Source organism: Symphalangus syndactylus, chromosome 8, assembly GCF_028878055.3.
Source record: "Symphalangus syndactylus isolate Jambi chromosome 8, NHGRI_mSymSyn1-v2.1_pri, whole genome shotgun sequence".
Taxonomy (NCBI): Eukaryota; Metazoa; Chordata; class Mammalia; order Primates; family Hylobatidae; genus Symphalangus; species Symphalangus syndactylus.
In genome coordinates this window covers 12,320,992-12,336,634 of record NC_072430.2, presented here as the reverse complement: position 1 = coordinate 12,336,634, position 15,643 = coordinate 12,320,992, and the positions used below count along the sequence as shown (strand labels likewise).

The 15,643-nt window shown below is 63.5% G+C and overlaps 1 protein-coding gene across 3 annotated transcripts in view; it reads left to right on the top strand.

Annotated features, from left to right (window-relative positions):
* The window catches only part of CEP170B (centrosomal protein 170B), a 68,158-nt gene that overhangs the window by 41,512 nt on the left and 11,003 nt on the right, over positions 1 to 15,643 (top strand). For all 3 annotated transcript variants that reach the window (XM_055287967.2, XM_063645445.1, XM_063645446.1), the window contains 9 exons: positions 5,321 to 5,410; positions 6,785 to 6,865; positions 7,330 to 7,386; positions 9,119 to 9,257; positions 12,624 to 12,728; positions 12,930 to 13,403; positions 13,730 to 14,448; positions 14,786 to 14,959; positions 15,458 to 15,548. In XM_055287967.2, coding sequence (XP_055143942.1) covers positions 5,321 to 5,410; positions 6,785 to 6,865; positions 7,330 to 7,386; positions 9,119 to 9,257; positions 12,624 to 12,728; positions 12,930 to 13,403; positions 13,730 to 14,448; positions 14,786 to 14,959; positions 15,458 to 15,548 — 1,930 coding nt within the window. The remainder of the gene's footprint in view (positions 1 to 5,320; positions 5,411 to 6,784; positions 6,866 to 7,329; positions 7,387 to 9,118; positions 9,258 to 12,623; positions 12,729 to 12,929; positions 13,404 to 13,729; positions 14,449 to 14,785; positions 14,960 to 15,457; positions 15,549 to 15,643) is intronic.

Here is a 15,643-nt window from a genome sequence, read left to right as displayed (position 1 = left end):
AGGGGACTGGTGTGGGTGCTCTTCCTGCCCCACCCCTGCACCAGGCCTGCTCTGCCTGCTTCTCCCTGGGGGTGGGGGGAAAGTGCTGGGGGCAGGGTGCTCAGGGTGAGTTTGGGGTCCGATTCCGAGTTTCTGCACCTGTCAGTGGAGCTCTGAGCAGGTTGGGAGCGTTGGGGACTTCCCAGCTCCCCACAGTGGCCACCCCTGGCCTGGGCAGGCCTGTATTTCTACCCCTCGCTGTTGTGGGTGGTGTCGCCATTGTAAAATGTATCTCTATGGGGAAACTGAGGCTCAGGGAGACCTTGCAGGTGTGGTGAGTGTGGGAAGGCTGTCTGCCTCCCAGTGCCCCTGCAGCGGCCTCCTACCTGCCCACCGCTGCCCCCTGCCAGCCTCTGTCACCCCTCACTCCCTGTGCAGCTGCCCTAGAGGCTTCTCACCACCACCCTGCAGCCCCATGTCTAGCCCCTTGCCCCCTCTGTTGCCCCCGACCTCAGGATGTTTGCACCTGCCGCCCCTCCCTGCAGCAACTTCCTTGGCACCTGCGCCAGGACCCCCGCCCTCTCAGCTCATGCTCAGGGGCCTCACTGGCCCTTTCCGAATACTGCTTCTTCCACGAGGCCCTGTCCACCTCTGCTCAGACGATCCACACGCTGCCTGGAGCCTGCCCTGTCCTCAGCTTCCAGCCTCCTACTGGATATGGCTGCTGCACTGGGGCCTCTCAGAGCCATCCCAAGCTCAGTGGCTGAACCAAACCTGTTACCCTCCGTCCCTTCCACCCGGGGTCCCCGCCAGGGTCCCCTTCCCTCTGCCCAGTGCCACCCCCACCCCCACCCCGACCCCACGCACAGACAAGAATGCAGGCCTCCACTGGACCCAGCCTCTCCCCACACCTGTCTCCGGACCTGGCTCACACCCACCTTCCTGCCCTGGAACCTCCACACCCTGTCCCAGCGCCCCCTCCACAGTCCTTGCTTTCAGCGCCACATCTTTCCACTGGGCAAGGTGCCAAGCAGAGACCCTGCCCTCCCTTGGCATCCACTGCAGAGAGGGGCCAGCAAGGTGTCCAGGGTCCAGTCCTGTGTAAAGAAGGTGGTACTGGGGACTGAGCAGTCAGCAGACACCTGCCTACGTTGTGCTGAGGCCCAAGGAGCCGCAGCAGCAGGAGTTGGGGCCGGTGAGGAGGGGGAGGCTGTGAGAGGACAGAGCTGAGCTGGGGCTATGGGGATGGGACGTGGAGGGGAGACAAGCAGAATGGGTGGCCCCGAGGCCTGGGCTGTCACTAGGCAGGAGGGGCGGTAGCTTGGACCACAGCGGGCAGACGGGTGGGGGAGTTGTGTTCCAGGCAGAGCTGCCACCCACGTGCTGTCCCATGGACCACGCTCTCCAGGGCCCTGCCTTTGCTCCCCACAGTGTCCTTGTGCCCAGTGCAAGCCTGGCACAGAGCTGGTGCCCAGCGAACAGGCATTAAATGATGCAGGATCGTGGACCCAGGCAGGACTTCCTGCTGTGGCTCTCACTCCTGTGGTGGCCCAGGCTGTGGTACAGGGTGTGTAGTGTGTGTGTGCATGTGTAAGCGTACATGTGTGTACATGTGCATGTCTGTAGGTGCACACATCTGTGTGTGTTGTGTGTATGTGTGTGCTGCGTGTCTGTGGGGAGGTGTCCTCTGTGAGAGTGTGTGGCAGCCGGGATTTGCACTCTCACGTGCCGACCCAGAGACCACAGCCTGAACAGGCCCTGGCCCTCTGTGCCCAGTGCATTGAGCCGGTCTGCTGTGGGTGCCTGTGGCTGCCAATGGGGAACTCGGGTGAGCTGGCAGGAGGGTGTGCCCAGAGCCCTGGCTGCTGCCACTGCCACTCAGCACAGCTGGGCCAGGCTGTTGCCACAGAGGGCGTCAGACATAACTTTGGAAACATCTTTATTCTATTTTAAAGTGAGTATAAATTATTAGACACTTTCCCCAAAATCCACGTGTTTGGTGCGTCTTGCAGCCATGTCACACATCTGTGTTTGTCTGGCTGTTTCTGCACCGAGTTCCTTCCACAGGCCCGGGTTTCTGTTGTTTTAAGTCTTGAGCCCTGGGCCGGGGGGCACTTCTCATTGGTGGCTGGAGGCTTGGCCAAGTGAGGGGCTGCTTCTGGCTGGAGAGGGGAGTTTCTGGAAGGGGGTTCCCCATGTGTCTCCAGCGCTTCCTGCAGTCTGGGGAGGGGCTTGGCAGGAGCGGGTCTGGTGAGAAAGCCCTGGCTGGGGTTGGAGGCTCAGCCCTGGGAGTGGGTGGGGCAGCTGGGCTCTGGGTGTTAACAGGGTCCTGTGGGGGGACCTTGTGCTGAGTCAAAGGAGCCGGAGGATGGGATGGGCTGGGTGGGGTGGGGAAGGTGGGTGCAGGCAGGGGAGGGGGCTTGGACTGAAGGTGAGACCCAGGCCCGGGCAAGGATGTGGTGTGCCCAGAGCTGGCAGAGTCACCTGCCTGAAGCCTGACTGTGGCCTGGGTGGGGTAAGGAAGGTTTGGAGAGGCCTTGGGGCTTGCGGGAAAGGGGGCTGTGGAGAGAGAGGCTGACCGAGGGCTGCCAAGAGGAAGACTAGCATTGCTGGAGCCTGTGGTGGAGAGGGGCTTGGTGGGTAAGCCCTCAAGGGAAGGCCTGGGGCGGGGCTCAGAGGACCTGGAAGGTGTGCAGAGTTGTGTCCAGCAGGAGGCCTTGAGGCCCAGGGGGTCTGAAGCTAGGGGAGCAGCGGGGAGGCGTCCAGGCTGGAAACCCCTCCAGGGGGTCACCCCTCAGCAGAGATGACATCCACGTCACCCACCCTCAGCCACCTCAGCCCTTTCCAGAGGGGACGGGGCAGTAGCTCCTTTCTTTATGCCCCTTCTAGACCCCGTCCCCTGGGGAGGTCTCATGCTGGCAGGGAGGGCCTGGGCCAGGCCCCAGGCCTCAGTGTTTCCTTTCTCTGAGACAGCAGCAGGTCCCCCTGGCCCCGTGGAGCCCATGTGTTGGGTGGGCTGAGGTGGTGATGCTGCCCTGTGCACAGGCCAGTGTGCAGGAGGAGGTGAGCCCCAACCTCCTGAGGGAGATCCAGGCCTCCCAGCTTCCAGGCTGCACTCTCAGGCAGGAATCCTGGGGCCTGGCCCTCAGGGCTGCCCACGGGGCAGTTAGTGGCCTGAGGTGTCTCCAGCAGCCATCCTAGAGTTGGGAAGGGGGTCTCAGGACGGGCTTCTTGGAGGAGGTGAGTGCTGGGGGTCGCTGTGTCTGGAGGCCTTCAGTGATAGGTGGGAAGTCCAATGGAGGAGGTGATGTCTGGAGTCACCCACCCTGGCCAGAATCCTCCCCCAACCCCTCCGGCAGAGACTGCCGCTGTGGTGGCCAGGAGCTATGTAGCTGTGGGTGCCAGCTTCAGAGGAGGAATTTGAACAGGGTGGACCTGGAGGTGGGTGGTGGCTGTCAAGGTCAGACCCACTCTACCAGAGACCTGTGGCTTTGGCTGGCAGGTGAGCTGGCACCAGGAGCCTCACCAGGATCCGCCTTCCCAGGGAGGGCATGTGGGGCAGGTGGAGCTGCTCACCTGGTTTCTGGGAAACCATGGGCTGTGTCTGGGCAGGCAGCTCCGGGATGGCTGCACCCAGGACCCTACTCTCTCCTTTAAACCTCCCTGGCACCCTTGCCCACTTCCTGGGGGGACCCAGGGTCCTGACAGGAGGGGTGGGCCCTATCCACCCCCCTCGCCACCCTCCACTGCAGTCCCCCTCCCTGGTTCTCCACCGCAGTCCCCCCACCCCCCCACCGTCCTCCACCGAAGTCCCTGCCCCCAGTCCTCCACTGCAGTCCTCCCCCCAGTCCTCCACTGCAGTCCTCCCCCCAGTCCTCCACTGCAGTCCTCCCCTCAGTCCTCCACTGCAGTCCTCCCCCCAGTCCTCCACTGCAGTCCTCCCCTCAGTCCTCCACTGCAGTCCTCCCCCCGGTCCTCCACTGCAGTCCTCCCCCCGGTCCTCCACTGCAGTCCCTGCCCCTGGTCCTCCACTGCAGTCCTCCCCCCGGTCCTCCACTGCAGTCTTGCCTTGGTCTTGGTCCTCCACTGCAGTGCCACCACCGTGGCTTGAGCCAGGCACCCGGGGCTTCTGAGTGCCCACTGCTGGGTGGCAGTGGCACTAGCATGAGGCTGGCTCTCAGGCCTGCTGGCCACCACGAGCCCCACCCAGCTGCAGCTTCCCTGCCCTGGCGCCTCTGCAGAGGCCTCAGTCAAGCTGGGCCATCAGAGCCCGTGCCCCCAACTAGCCCCTGCTGTGCGATCTCCTCTCTGAGTGAGGAAGGAGGTCCTGCCCTGAGGGCTTCTAGCCCTTGCCCAGGGGTGCTGGGGAAGGCCCCACACCGGTGTTTCAGGATGGTGCCCAGTGGTGGGGCAGTGATGGCCAGCTGCCAGGGTGGCCTGCACATGGCAGGCTGAGAGTGACCAGCCTGAGGGGCCCGGGCTCTCACCTGGGAGACTGAGAAGCCGTGCTGGCACTCAGGAGGGACGTCCAGGTCCTAATCATGTGGGTTGCGGGCCGTCCTGTCCCAGGACTGGGGGACTTCCTTCAGGCCCATTGCTGCCTGTGGAAGCTGGCCTGGTGTCTTGTGGGTGTGCTGCCTAGATGGTCCCTAGGTGGTGGTGAGGGTCACACACTGTCTGGGCCAGGACTTGGTGGCTTCCCTGGGTCGTCTGGTTCTGCTGGCCTTTTCTAGGGCTGGACCCCCAGGCCTGTGGCTCCTGAGGTTTGGGGGCAGGAGGGACGGAGCCACCACCCAGAGCCCCGGGCAGCACAGGGCGCTGTGTGGAATGGGGGCCGGGTGGGCAGCGGCCGTGCTCGCAGCGCTTAAGCAAGTAGAAAGTGACTCGCCTCTGCCTCTGTCTCCCCATGCCCCAGTGGGGCAGTGATGGGGGCTTGGCTGTGGCCTTACAATTGGACAACCGGGGTTGACCTTGTGAGGGCACTGGGGCACCTGTCCTCCGGGGGGGTGGTCCTGGGTGGGCTGGTGGCCCAGAAAGGGTCCGCGGCACTCGGAGTGGGAGCACCAAAGGTGTGGACACTGGCTGAGAGTTGTGTGTGTTTCTGTGGGGCTGGGCTCCCTGAGACAACCCCCTTCACCGCCAGCCTGGCTGCTGCCACCTGACCTTGCGAGGGAGCAGCCTGTGCCAGATGACCAGAGGGCTCCCAACACTCTGTGGTCTGGGGGCCTGGGGGCCACTGCTGGTGGTGTGCTGGGGCAGGGGATGGAGCAGGGGTGCCTCTGCCTCTTGGGTGTCACCTCCTCCCCTGGAGCACCTGAGGGCCGGCTGTGTGTCTCCCCAGTCCCGCAGTGTGGACAAGCAGCATGCTGTCATCAACTACGACCAGGACAGGGACGAGCACTGGGTGAAGGACCTGGGCAGCCTCAATGGGGTGAGTGTGAGAGGCCCTGGCCTGGTCTTTTAACAGCCCTACCCTTCAGCCCTGGCCCCTCCCTCTCAGCTCTGGCTCCTCCCCCAGCCCCGGCCCCTCCCTCTCAGCCCTGGCCCCTCCCCCAGCCCTGGCCCTTCTCCAAAATCTGGCCCCTCTCCCAGATCGGGCCCCATCTCCAACTGCAGAGGCCCCCAGGCCTCCCCAGAAGGCTCCCCCTGGCAGGGTCTCAGGCCCCCAAGGATCAGGCTGCTCTCAGGGAGAGTGGACCCTGCAGATGGGGAGGGACGTGCTAGGCTGGTGAATGGGGCCCCTGAAATGGAAGGAGCTATGCTTGGGTATCCAGTCTGGGTATGGGTGGGGACATGTGATCCTTTCTTCTGTAAGTTGGGGGTGCCAGGGGCAGGAAGGTAACCAGGAGGGAACCCCTGGCTGCAAGAGCAGGGTGGGGGTCAGGTGAAAGGAATGGGGTATGGGGTGGAAGCGGGCAGGAAGGACGGAGGCCCCTCTCTGGGGGCGTGTGTCTGTCCCTGAGGTCCCTGTCTGGATGTTTCTGTCTGTTGCTGAGCTTGGTGGACTCCAACTTGTCCTGGGACACTCTATCTTTACTGGACTCTGCAGTCCTGAGCTGGGGGGCCCTAGCAGCCCCTCAGCAGCCCCTCAAGGAGCTCCGGGCAGGGGGTCTCAGGCTGCTGGGGTCTGTCCTGAGCTCTCTCCTCCCGCAGCATGCCTGTCTGATGAAGTGGCTGTCCCCGAATGGCTGCACAGCAAGTGGCCGCTCCTCTGTCTGTGTGGGCTGCGTCACCCACATGGGCTTTGAGAGGGTTCCTGGGGTTGTTGGCCTGGGTTGCATGGCACCGGCCCGGTCCGTGCTCCTGGGCCCTGCATGGCTGGCTACCTCTGAGGCCTGCGATGCCCACAGACCTGCCTCCCACCTGCCTGTGGGACTGGCGCATCAACACCCCTGCCAGCAGGCAGCCTGGAGGGGGGTATCAGACCCTCTGAGGCCTGACCTTTGGCCAAGGGCCACCACAGGGCAGGCCTGCCTCGACTGTTCCCAAGGGCTCATAGGGCCAAGGTGGGGGCTGGGGCCAGTGCGAGGCTGTGTGGGTGAGAGGAAGCATCTGTTGGAGTCCACTTCACAAAGATGCTCAAAGAGTTCTGTTCTGGAGGATTCCATCACGGTCCCTGCAGTGCTAGGTGGGCCCCAGTGCCGGGGTGCCCTGGCCGGTGGCTGTGGAACTTGGGGCTGGTGCCTGGGACGGTGCTGCACAGGCCATCGCTTGCCATGGGCTCCAGAGAGTTGGTGGCCCCGAGGCCCTGCCCGCAGCCACCCACCTGCTCAGCCCCACCACTCTGCCACCTGTTTTCCTGCAGACATTTGTGAATGACATGCGCATCCCGGACCAGAAGTACGTCACGCTGAAGCTCAACGACGTCATCCGCTTCGGCTACGATATCCTGCCCCTAAGCGCCTTTCCTCAGTCCCCAGGACCACAGTCACCCTGTTACTCCAGAAGCAGGGCTATCACCGCTGGGGCCCCTGGGTTACAGAGCACGGAGGGTGACCCTAGGGCTGGCTCCACCTGCTGATGAAGCACCCCAAGGAATGCTAGTCCCTGCAGCCCGGTTCCCCGTGGACACCCTGGCCACAAGTTCCTGCTGCTTGCCCACCCACCCAGCCTGAGGTCACGTGGGGCCTGGGGAACTGGTGACCACTCCCTGGGACCCCGAGTCCTGGCCCGACCTTGGGACTGTCTGAGCACATGGGTGGGCATGGCTGTGCCTCCCTGGGAAGAAAGAGGCCTCTCCTCTGCCTGCCTCGATGGGCCCTGGAGCTGGCACACCTGTTGCTGGGCGTGGACTTCAGCGCTGGGCTCCTGGCTCCTCCGCTCTGTGTTCGCCTTAACACGTGTCCACATTCCAACATGTATGTGCTGGAGCGTGTGCAGCACCGAGTCCCGGAGGAGGCACTCAAGGTTAGTGCTGGCCAAGCCCGGGGGGCTCAGCCCCCCATCCTCCCCACCATGCTCCCACTGCCATCTCCCCAGCAACCACTCCCACTCACCAGGCCTCTGGGGCGCCCCGTTCAGGCTGTGGGTGCCATGAGTCAGGCCAGCCTGTCCTGCCCTGCCAGATGGCCCAGTCTGGCAGGTGGGAAGGTAGTCATTACCCCCAGCCTGCTGCAGTGACAGATGGCGGGGGCACTGGGACCCGGGTGCCACTGTTGTGGATGCAGCAGGATCCGGGCTCTGGGAGGGGCCTGTGAGGAGCCGGGCTGCATGGTCAGCCTGCTGGAGCTCCTGGGCTTTCCAAGCTGCATCGCTAGGCGCTGGCGGGTTTAGCTCTGGTTCACAGAACAAACGGCTCATTGGGTGAGCTGGGTGGCCAGAGCCCAGGAAGCTGCTGGGGTCACCCTGCAGGAGAGTGCAGCGGGGCTGAGGCGGGGTCCGGGAGGGTACACAGCCCCTGAGCCCCCTAGCATCTTTTTGGGAGTGTCTCTCAGGTTAAGGAGCTTTGGGGCCTCATAAGGGGCTTTAGATTCTCTGACATTACAGTTATCTGGAGTCTTTGAAGCTGAAGGGATTGAGTCTCCCGGCAGAGTGCTTAGGGTCTCTGAGGCTGGGGAAATTTGGTCTCTCTGTGAGTGAGGTATTTAGGGTTCCTTGGGCTCGGGGGATTTGAGGATCTACGTGTTAGAGGATTTGGCATTCCTCTGGGTGAAGGGATTTGAGGTCTCTGAAGCTGAGGTGCTTTGGGGTCTCATGCCCAGGGGATTAAGTTCCCTCCAGGTTATCGGATTTGAGTCCTCCAAGGTGGCAGGATTTGGGGTCACTTCAGGCTGAGAGGATTTATTGCTTCTTAGGGTGAGGGGATCTGAGGTCTCCCAGGCTGAAATCTGAAGTCTTAGGCTGAGGGTTTGTAAGGGTTTTATGCTGCACGACCAAGGCCCCCCGAGTTCCTGTCAGTCTCTCCGATCGCCTCCCGCGCAGCCCACCCTGGCCGGGCACCCTCTCGGAGCCCCTCAGGAGGTAAAAGCTGCCCCCAGCATATTGATGAGGCTGCCATTGGGGGGTGGCCAGAGGCAGGAAGGAAGGGTGCTGGAGGCCGATGGTGGCAGCCTTCAGGGTGGGCATCCTTGCGTGCCCTTTCCCCCGCGTGCTGGGGACATGCACAGCTGGGGCCCTTGTGGGGGGCGTGAGTGTCCTAGGTGGGAAGGGCGTCTCCTCGCCCTCACTTGTTCACATGGGAGTTGTGGAGCACAGATTCGGGGCCCTGCTCAGAGCTCCCCAGGAGCCCCGTGGGGCCAGGGCGCTTAGCCCGTTCCTCGCATGATCTCTGAGCAGCCTGGGGTCCCCCAGCCTGCAAGGGGTGGGGCCTAAGGGAGCCAGGTTCTGTCTGATGGCACAAGCGGCCCTGCTGCCCATCCCAGGGCCCCCACTCTGATGATCGCAGCCTGCTCTGCCCTGCCCCACCCAAGCAGGCCCCTGCTTCCCCTGGAAGCTGCCCCTCCCCAGGCTTGAGCTGGACCCCGAGCTGTTACCTGGGCAGGCTGAGGCTCTGTCTGCTCTTTTGGGGAGCATTAGGGAGAGCTTGTGACATGCAAAGTCATAGCTGGGCCCTCTGGATGGAGAGGAGAGGCTGGGCCCACCCTGGTGGGGTCCTCCTGAGGCTGGGCCCAGTACCTCACCCCGCCTGGCCTGCCCACAGCATGAGAAGTACACCAGCCAGCTGCAGGTGAGCGTGAAGGGCTTGGCGCCCAAGAGGAGCGAGGCACTGCCGGAACACACACCATACTGCGAGGCCTCGAACCCCAGGCCGGAGAAGGGGGACCGGAGACCAGGAACAGGTAGGCCAGGCAATGCGGATGGGGTGAGCACACAGGGCCACTGCCTGGCCCTCTGCCCTGCACCTGCCTCCCTGCACCCCTCACCCCTGTGCATGCATATACTGTGTACACCCATACCCCTCACCCTTTGCACACGCCTACCGCTGCACACGCACACCCCTCACCCATTGCACACACCTACCCCTGCACACGCACATTCCTCACCCATTGCATACACCTACCTGTGCATGCCGGCACCCCTCACTCCTGTACACACCTACCCGTGCATGCCTGTACCCCTCACTCCTGTACACACCTACCCATGCATGCCGGCACCCCTCACTCCTGTACACACCTACCCATGCATGCCTGTACCCCTCTTCATTATTCACACCCTACTCATGCATGCCTGCACCCCTCACTCCTGTACACACCTACCCATGCATGCCTGTACCCCTCACTCCTGTACACACCTACCCATGCATGCCGGCACCCCTCACTCCTGTACACACCTACCCATGCATGCCTGTACCCCTCACTCCTGTACACACCTACCCATGCATGCCTGTACCCCTCACTCCTGTACACACCTACCCGTGCATGCCGGCACCCCTCACTCCTGTACACACCTACCCATGCATGCCTGTACCCCTCTTCATTATTCACACCCTACTCATGCATGCCTGCACCCCTCACTCCTGTACACACCTACCCATGCATGCCTGTACCCCTCACTCCTGTACACACCTACCCATGCATGCCTGTACCCCTCACTCCTGTACACACCTACCCATGCATGCCGGCACCCCTCACTCCTGTACACACCTACCCATGCATGCCTGTACCCCTCACTCCTGTACACACCTACCCATGCATGCCTGTACCCCTCACTCCTGTACACACCTACCCATGCATGCCGGCACCCCTCACTCCTGTACACACCTACCCATGCATGCCTGTACCCCTCACTCCTGTACACACCTACCCATGCATGCCTGTACCCCTCACTCCTGTACACACCTACCCGTGCATGCCGGCACCCCTCACTCCTGTACACACCTACCCATGCATGCCTGTACCCCTCTTCATTATTCACACCCTACTCATGCATGCCTGCACCCCTCACTCCTGTACACACCTACCCATGCATGCCTGTACCCCTCACTCCTGTACACACCTACCCATGCATGCCTGTACCCCTCACTCCTGTACACACCTACCCATGCATGCCGGCACCCCTCACTCCTGTACACACCTACCCATGCATGCCTGTACCCCTCACTCCTGTACACACCTACCCATGCATGCCTGCACCCCTCACTCCTGTACACACCTACCCATGCATGCCTGTACCCCTCACTCCTGTACACACCTACCCATGCATGCCTGTACCCCTCTTCATTATTCACACCCTACTCATGCACACCCACACCACTTACCCCTGTGCACACCTACCCATACATGCCCATAGCTCTCACTGCTGTACACAGACCTATCCATGCACACCCATACTGCTCACCCCTGTGCACTCACACCCCCAGCCCTGTACACACATCTACCTGTGCACACCCACATCCCTCACCTCTCACCCCACACACACAGCTACCCAGGCACACCCACACTGCTCACCCCTGTGCACACTTACCTGTGCATGCCTGCACCCCTTGGGCCCACAGTTCTTGTGGGGTTGGTGGGCCACTAGCTGGGCACCCTGTGTCCCCAGTGGTGAGAGGCAGGTGATGGGGGGTGCGGCTATGCTCCCTAATATCAGGTATTTGGACTCGATTCTGCAGACCAAGCCAGCAGGGCTCAGGGGTTGGTGGTTTCTGATGAAACCTGATTTGTGTCTTTGGCAGTCAGTGCAGTGGGTGGGCAGAAGTCTGGGAGGAAGACAGCTGCACGAGGGTCCTCATGCGTCTGGTGGGCACAAGGGGAGGGGAAGGACCTGAGAGTGGGAAAGTGCCTGGTGGGGTGTGGAGGGGTCGGGGTGGGGTATCCAAGCCTGAGGTCCCAGTGTATGACTTGAGTTCTGGTTAGACAGGGGTGTATCCAGGGATCAGGCTCTCTGCTCCCACCTTGGTCCAGGAAGGGTCACCCTGCCGCCCCCAGCTTTGGCCCCATGTCTGCCGTGTTCCGCCGTCAGCCCACACATCTGTGTTGTACAGCCGCAGCTGCTGGCGTCTGGTTGGGATGCAGGTCCGCCCAGAATGGAAGACCGCTGGGGACTGGGAAGCTTTCCAGAAAGCCATCTGAGCTCCCCAGAGCACCTGTCAGTGTCCAGACTGTGAAACACATGCAGCTGGTGACAGCCAGTGCGGGGCTGTCCCGGAGGTCATGACAGGTGCAGCCAGCTGGGCAGCCTGGCTCCTTGGCTCCATTAGAGCGAGGGCAGCACATTGTGGGGACCATGGAGGGGTTCAGGGCCAGCAGCAGATGGGTGACTGCCTGGTAGCAGATGCCCCTGCCTCAGCAGCCCCTGGGTGTGACCCTGGGTCAAGAGTGAGTCCCCAGGGAGGGGTAAAGCATGTGTGACACATCTCAGGGGCCCTGCATCCCCAGCGTAGTGTGCACATGGTTCCTGACAGGTGACCGGCCTCAGACCCTCTGGCCACCCAGCAGTGTAAGCAGCTGGGGGCCATGACGACCCTGGGCTCCGGCAAGGATGGAAAGAGCTTGGGTGGAGGGCCCAGGAAGGAGACTGTGGGCATGAGGGCCAGCGCCCTGACCTGAGGGCACTGGACACTGCTTCTATTCACTGCTGCCATCAGGAAGAGCTGGGCTGCCGGCTTCTCAGAGGGAGTCAGGAGTCAGATTCCATCTGAAATATACAATTTCACTCCTGGTCATTAAGGCAAACAAACTAAAATGCCGCAGGGACCATGTAGATTGCAGTGGCTGCCCACCCCCAGGGCCACCCATCTGTGGCCTGAACCATTTACCAGCCTTGGACGTGGCTGGACCCAGGTGTGGGCTCCCCCTGGCCTCCTGCCCTCTGTTGGATGGGCTCTGGGGTCGGGAAGGCCGGGGCAGGGTTGCAGGATGGAGGTGGGGGGCCCCCACCATGCCCCAGGAGATGAGCCTCTGAGCACATGAGAGGGGAGGGAGGAGGGGCCAGGCAAGGAGGAGGGGCCAGGCAAGGAGGAGGGGCCAGGCAAGGAGGAGGGGCCAGGCAGGCAGGGAGCCTCTAAGCACTCGTGAGGGGAGGGTGGGGCCAGGCAGAGGCTCCCAGTGAGCCACCTCGGAACTCAAGGTAGTCAACACAGGGCCAAGCTGGGAGGTGATGCCAGGGCCTGCCCCAGAGTCCAGCCTCTCCTGGGGTGCCAGTTCTCTGCTTTTCACACTGGGGGCCCCAGCAACACAGGGTCTGAACTCTCACTCCCTCCACAGAGGCAGCCTCTTACCGCACGCCCCTGTATGGGCAGCCCTCCTGGTGGGGTGAGGACGATGGTAGCACGCTGCCTGACGCCCAGCGCCAGGGAGAGCCCTACCCAGGTTGGTCTTGGGCCAGGCTGGTGAGACCCTGAGGGCTCCCAGAGGGTGGTGTGTGGAGGGGATGGCCTGGGCTTGAGGAGCCCACTCCGGGGGACATGGGGCCTCTCTCCCCATCTTGGGTGGAGTGGATGGTCCTGGCTGAGGAGGGTGGTGGCGGGTGGTTGCCCTGAGGCCCGGTCTGAAGACATCTTCCCACACCAGAGCGTCCCAAGGGGCCGGTGCAGCAGGACGGGGAGCTCCACGGCTTCCGCGCCCCTGCTGAGCCTCAGGGCTGCTCGTTCCGGCGGGAGCCCAGCTACTTCGAGATCCCCACGAAGGAGACCCCGCAGCCGTCGCAGCCCCCCGAGGGGCCGGCACACGAGATGCCCACGAAGGATGCGGAGGCAGGTGGGGGCGGAGCGGCCCCTGTGGTGCAGAGCCACGCCTCCTTCACCATAGAGTTTGATGACTGCAGCCCTGGCAAGATGAAGATCAAGGACCATATCACCAAGTTTTCCCTGCGCCAGCGGCGGCCCCTGGGCAAGGAGGCCACACCTGGCGAGATGGTGTCGGCTGAGACCAAAGTGGCCGACTGGCTGGTGCAGAATGACCCGAGCCTGCTGCACCGGGTTGGCCCTGGGGATGACCGCCACAGCACCAAGAGCGACCTGCCTGTCCACACCCGCACCCTGAAGGGTGAGTGCCCAGCTGGCGGCTGTGCCAGTCCCGGGATAGGCAGGGGACCGGGCTTTGGCTGGGTCTGCACCGTTGCCATGCAGAGGGGCCCATTCAGCTGAGCTGACTTCCCGTTTTTCAATTAATTGCCTAAGAGCCACCTGCCTGGTCAGGGGTCCGGTCCTGCATCTTCCTGTTGCACTTCTCTGCCATGTGGGGGGGGGGGGTCCCTGAGGGCTGGGGTGCTCTGTCAACTCAGCTTAGGCATGGGGTGATGAGGCTGCCCGAGATCGACCGCTGTTTCCTTTCTCTCGGCCTGACAAGGTGGGGTCCCCTGTCTCCCTCAGGCCACAAGCATGAGGACGGCACGCAGAGTGACTCAGAGGACCCCCTGGCCAAGGCGGCCTCGGCCGCCGGGGTGCCCTTGGAGGCCAGCGGGGAGCAGGTGCGGCTGCAGAGGCAGATCAAGCGGGACCCCCAGGAGCTGCTACATAACCAGCAGGCCTTTGTCATCGAGTTCTTTGACGAGGACATGCCCCGAAAGAAGCGCTCCCAGTCCTTCACGCACAGCCCGTCGGGGGACCCCAAGGCCGACAAGCGCCGTGGCCCAACGCCGGCCGATAGGGACCGCCCCAGTGTCCCAGCCCCAGTCCAGGCAGGGGGCCGCAGCTCGGGGCCACAGAGGGCTGGCTCGCTCAAGCGGGAGAAGACAGAGGAACGGCTGGGCAGCCCCTCGCCCGCCTCCCGAACCCCTGCCCGCCCCTTCGGAAGCGTGGGGCGCCGCTCCCGCCTGGCCCAGGACTTCATGGCCCAGTGTCTGCGGGAGAGCTCCCCGGCCGCCCGGCCCAGCCCCGAGAAGGTTCCTCCGGTGCTGCCCGCTCCCCTGACACCCCGTGGGACCAGCCCCGTGGGCCCTCCAACCCCACCGCCCGCCCCCACCGACCCCCAGCTGACCAAGGCACGGAAACAGGAGGAGGACGACAGCCTCAGTGACGCAGGGACATACACCATCGAGACCGAGGCACAGGACATGGAGGTGGAGGAGGCCCGGAAGATGATCGACCAGGTGCGTCCCCGCAGCGAGTGAGAGCCCTCCTGGGGAACGGGGTAGAGGTGGGCGGACGTTGTCCTGCTCTGGCCCAGCCCTGGCTCCTGCCTCTGGCCCAGCTGCGCAGGAGGGAGCCTGGTGTGCTGCCTACAGCCCCACCCCTCACCTTCCCAGGGCTGGGTCCATATCCCATCCGCATGTCCCGCTGACAGCCAGGCTGCATGTCCTGGCCACCAGCCACTCTGGCCAACCAGGTCCCTGCTCTCCCTGTGGCCTGGGGGTGGCCGGTGTCAGTGGAGGGTTGGGAGGTGGGCTTCTCTGACCCTCGGTGCCTGGGACCATTTCCTCTTGGCAGGTCTTTGGGGTGTTGGAGTCCCCTGAACTCTCCAGGGCGTCTTCGGCCACCTTCCGCCCAGTCATCAGAGGGGACAGAGATGAGTCTGGTGACGGGGGCGTAGCCCAGCGGATGGCGCTACTGCAGGAGTTTGCCTCCCGGCCACTGGGTGCGGCCCCCCAGGCGGAGCACCAGGTACAAGCACGGACGGCCACCCCAAGGAGGGCCTGGGCAGGAAGAGGGCAGCATCCAAGCGGGGCCTGGGGTCAGCGGGCCCCTCATGGGGCGAGACTGGACTTTCCTCTGAGGGACACGCTCACCTGGAGGGTGGGCTGGGGCTTCCATGAGGAGGGATCGGGGCCAGGTGTCAGGCCCAGTGTTGATTTGAGGTCCCGGGCAAAACGGGCTCTGAGGTCAGGACAGGGCCACAGCTGCTCTGCCAACCTGGAACTGAGTTCTGTGAGGCTGCCTGGGCTGGGCAGGCAGGGGGTCGTGTTGGAGCAAGTCCAGGCGAGGCAACTGGGATCCCTGGCTGCCTTTGCAGGGGCATGCTTGCTCATGCGGCAGGCCCAGGGTGGCGCACATGCATGGGGCTGGTGTTGGCTGCTCTGGACGCCCCTCCTGTTCCCTGCCACCCCCTGCTCCTCGCAGCTGGACTTGCGTGTGGAAACACTCCCACCCTCCTCTCCACAGGGCCTCCCGGTGCCGGGCTCCCCTGGGGGTCAGAAGTGGGTGTCCCGCTGGGCCAGCCTGGCTGATAGCTACTCAGACCCGGGCCTCAGAGGTAAGTGGCTCCAGGTGCTACAGGGCAGTTGGGCCAGGACGCGGCGGGCCTCAGGCCACTGACCACGGACACAGGCTGCCTCTTCCTGTACGTGG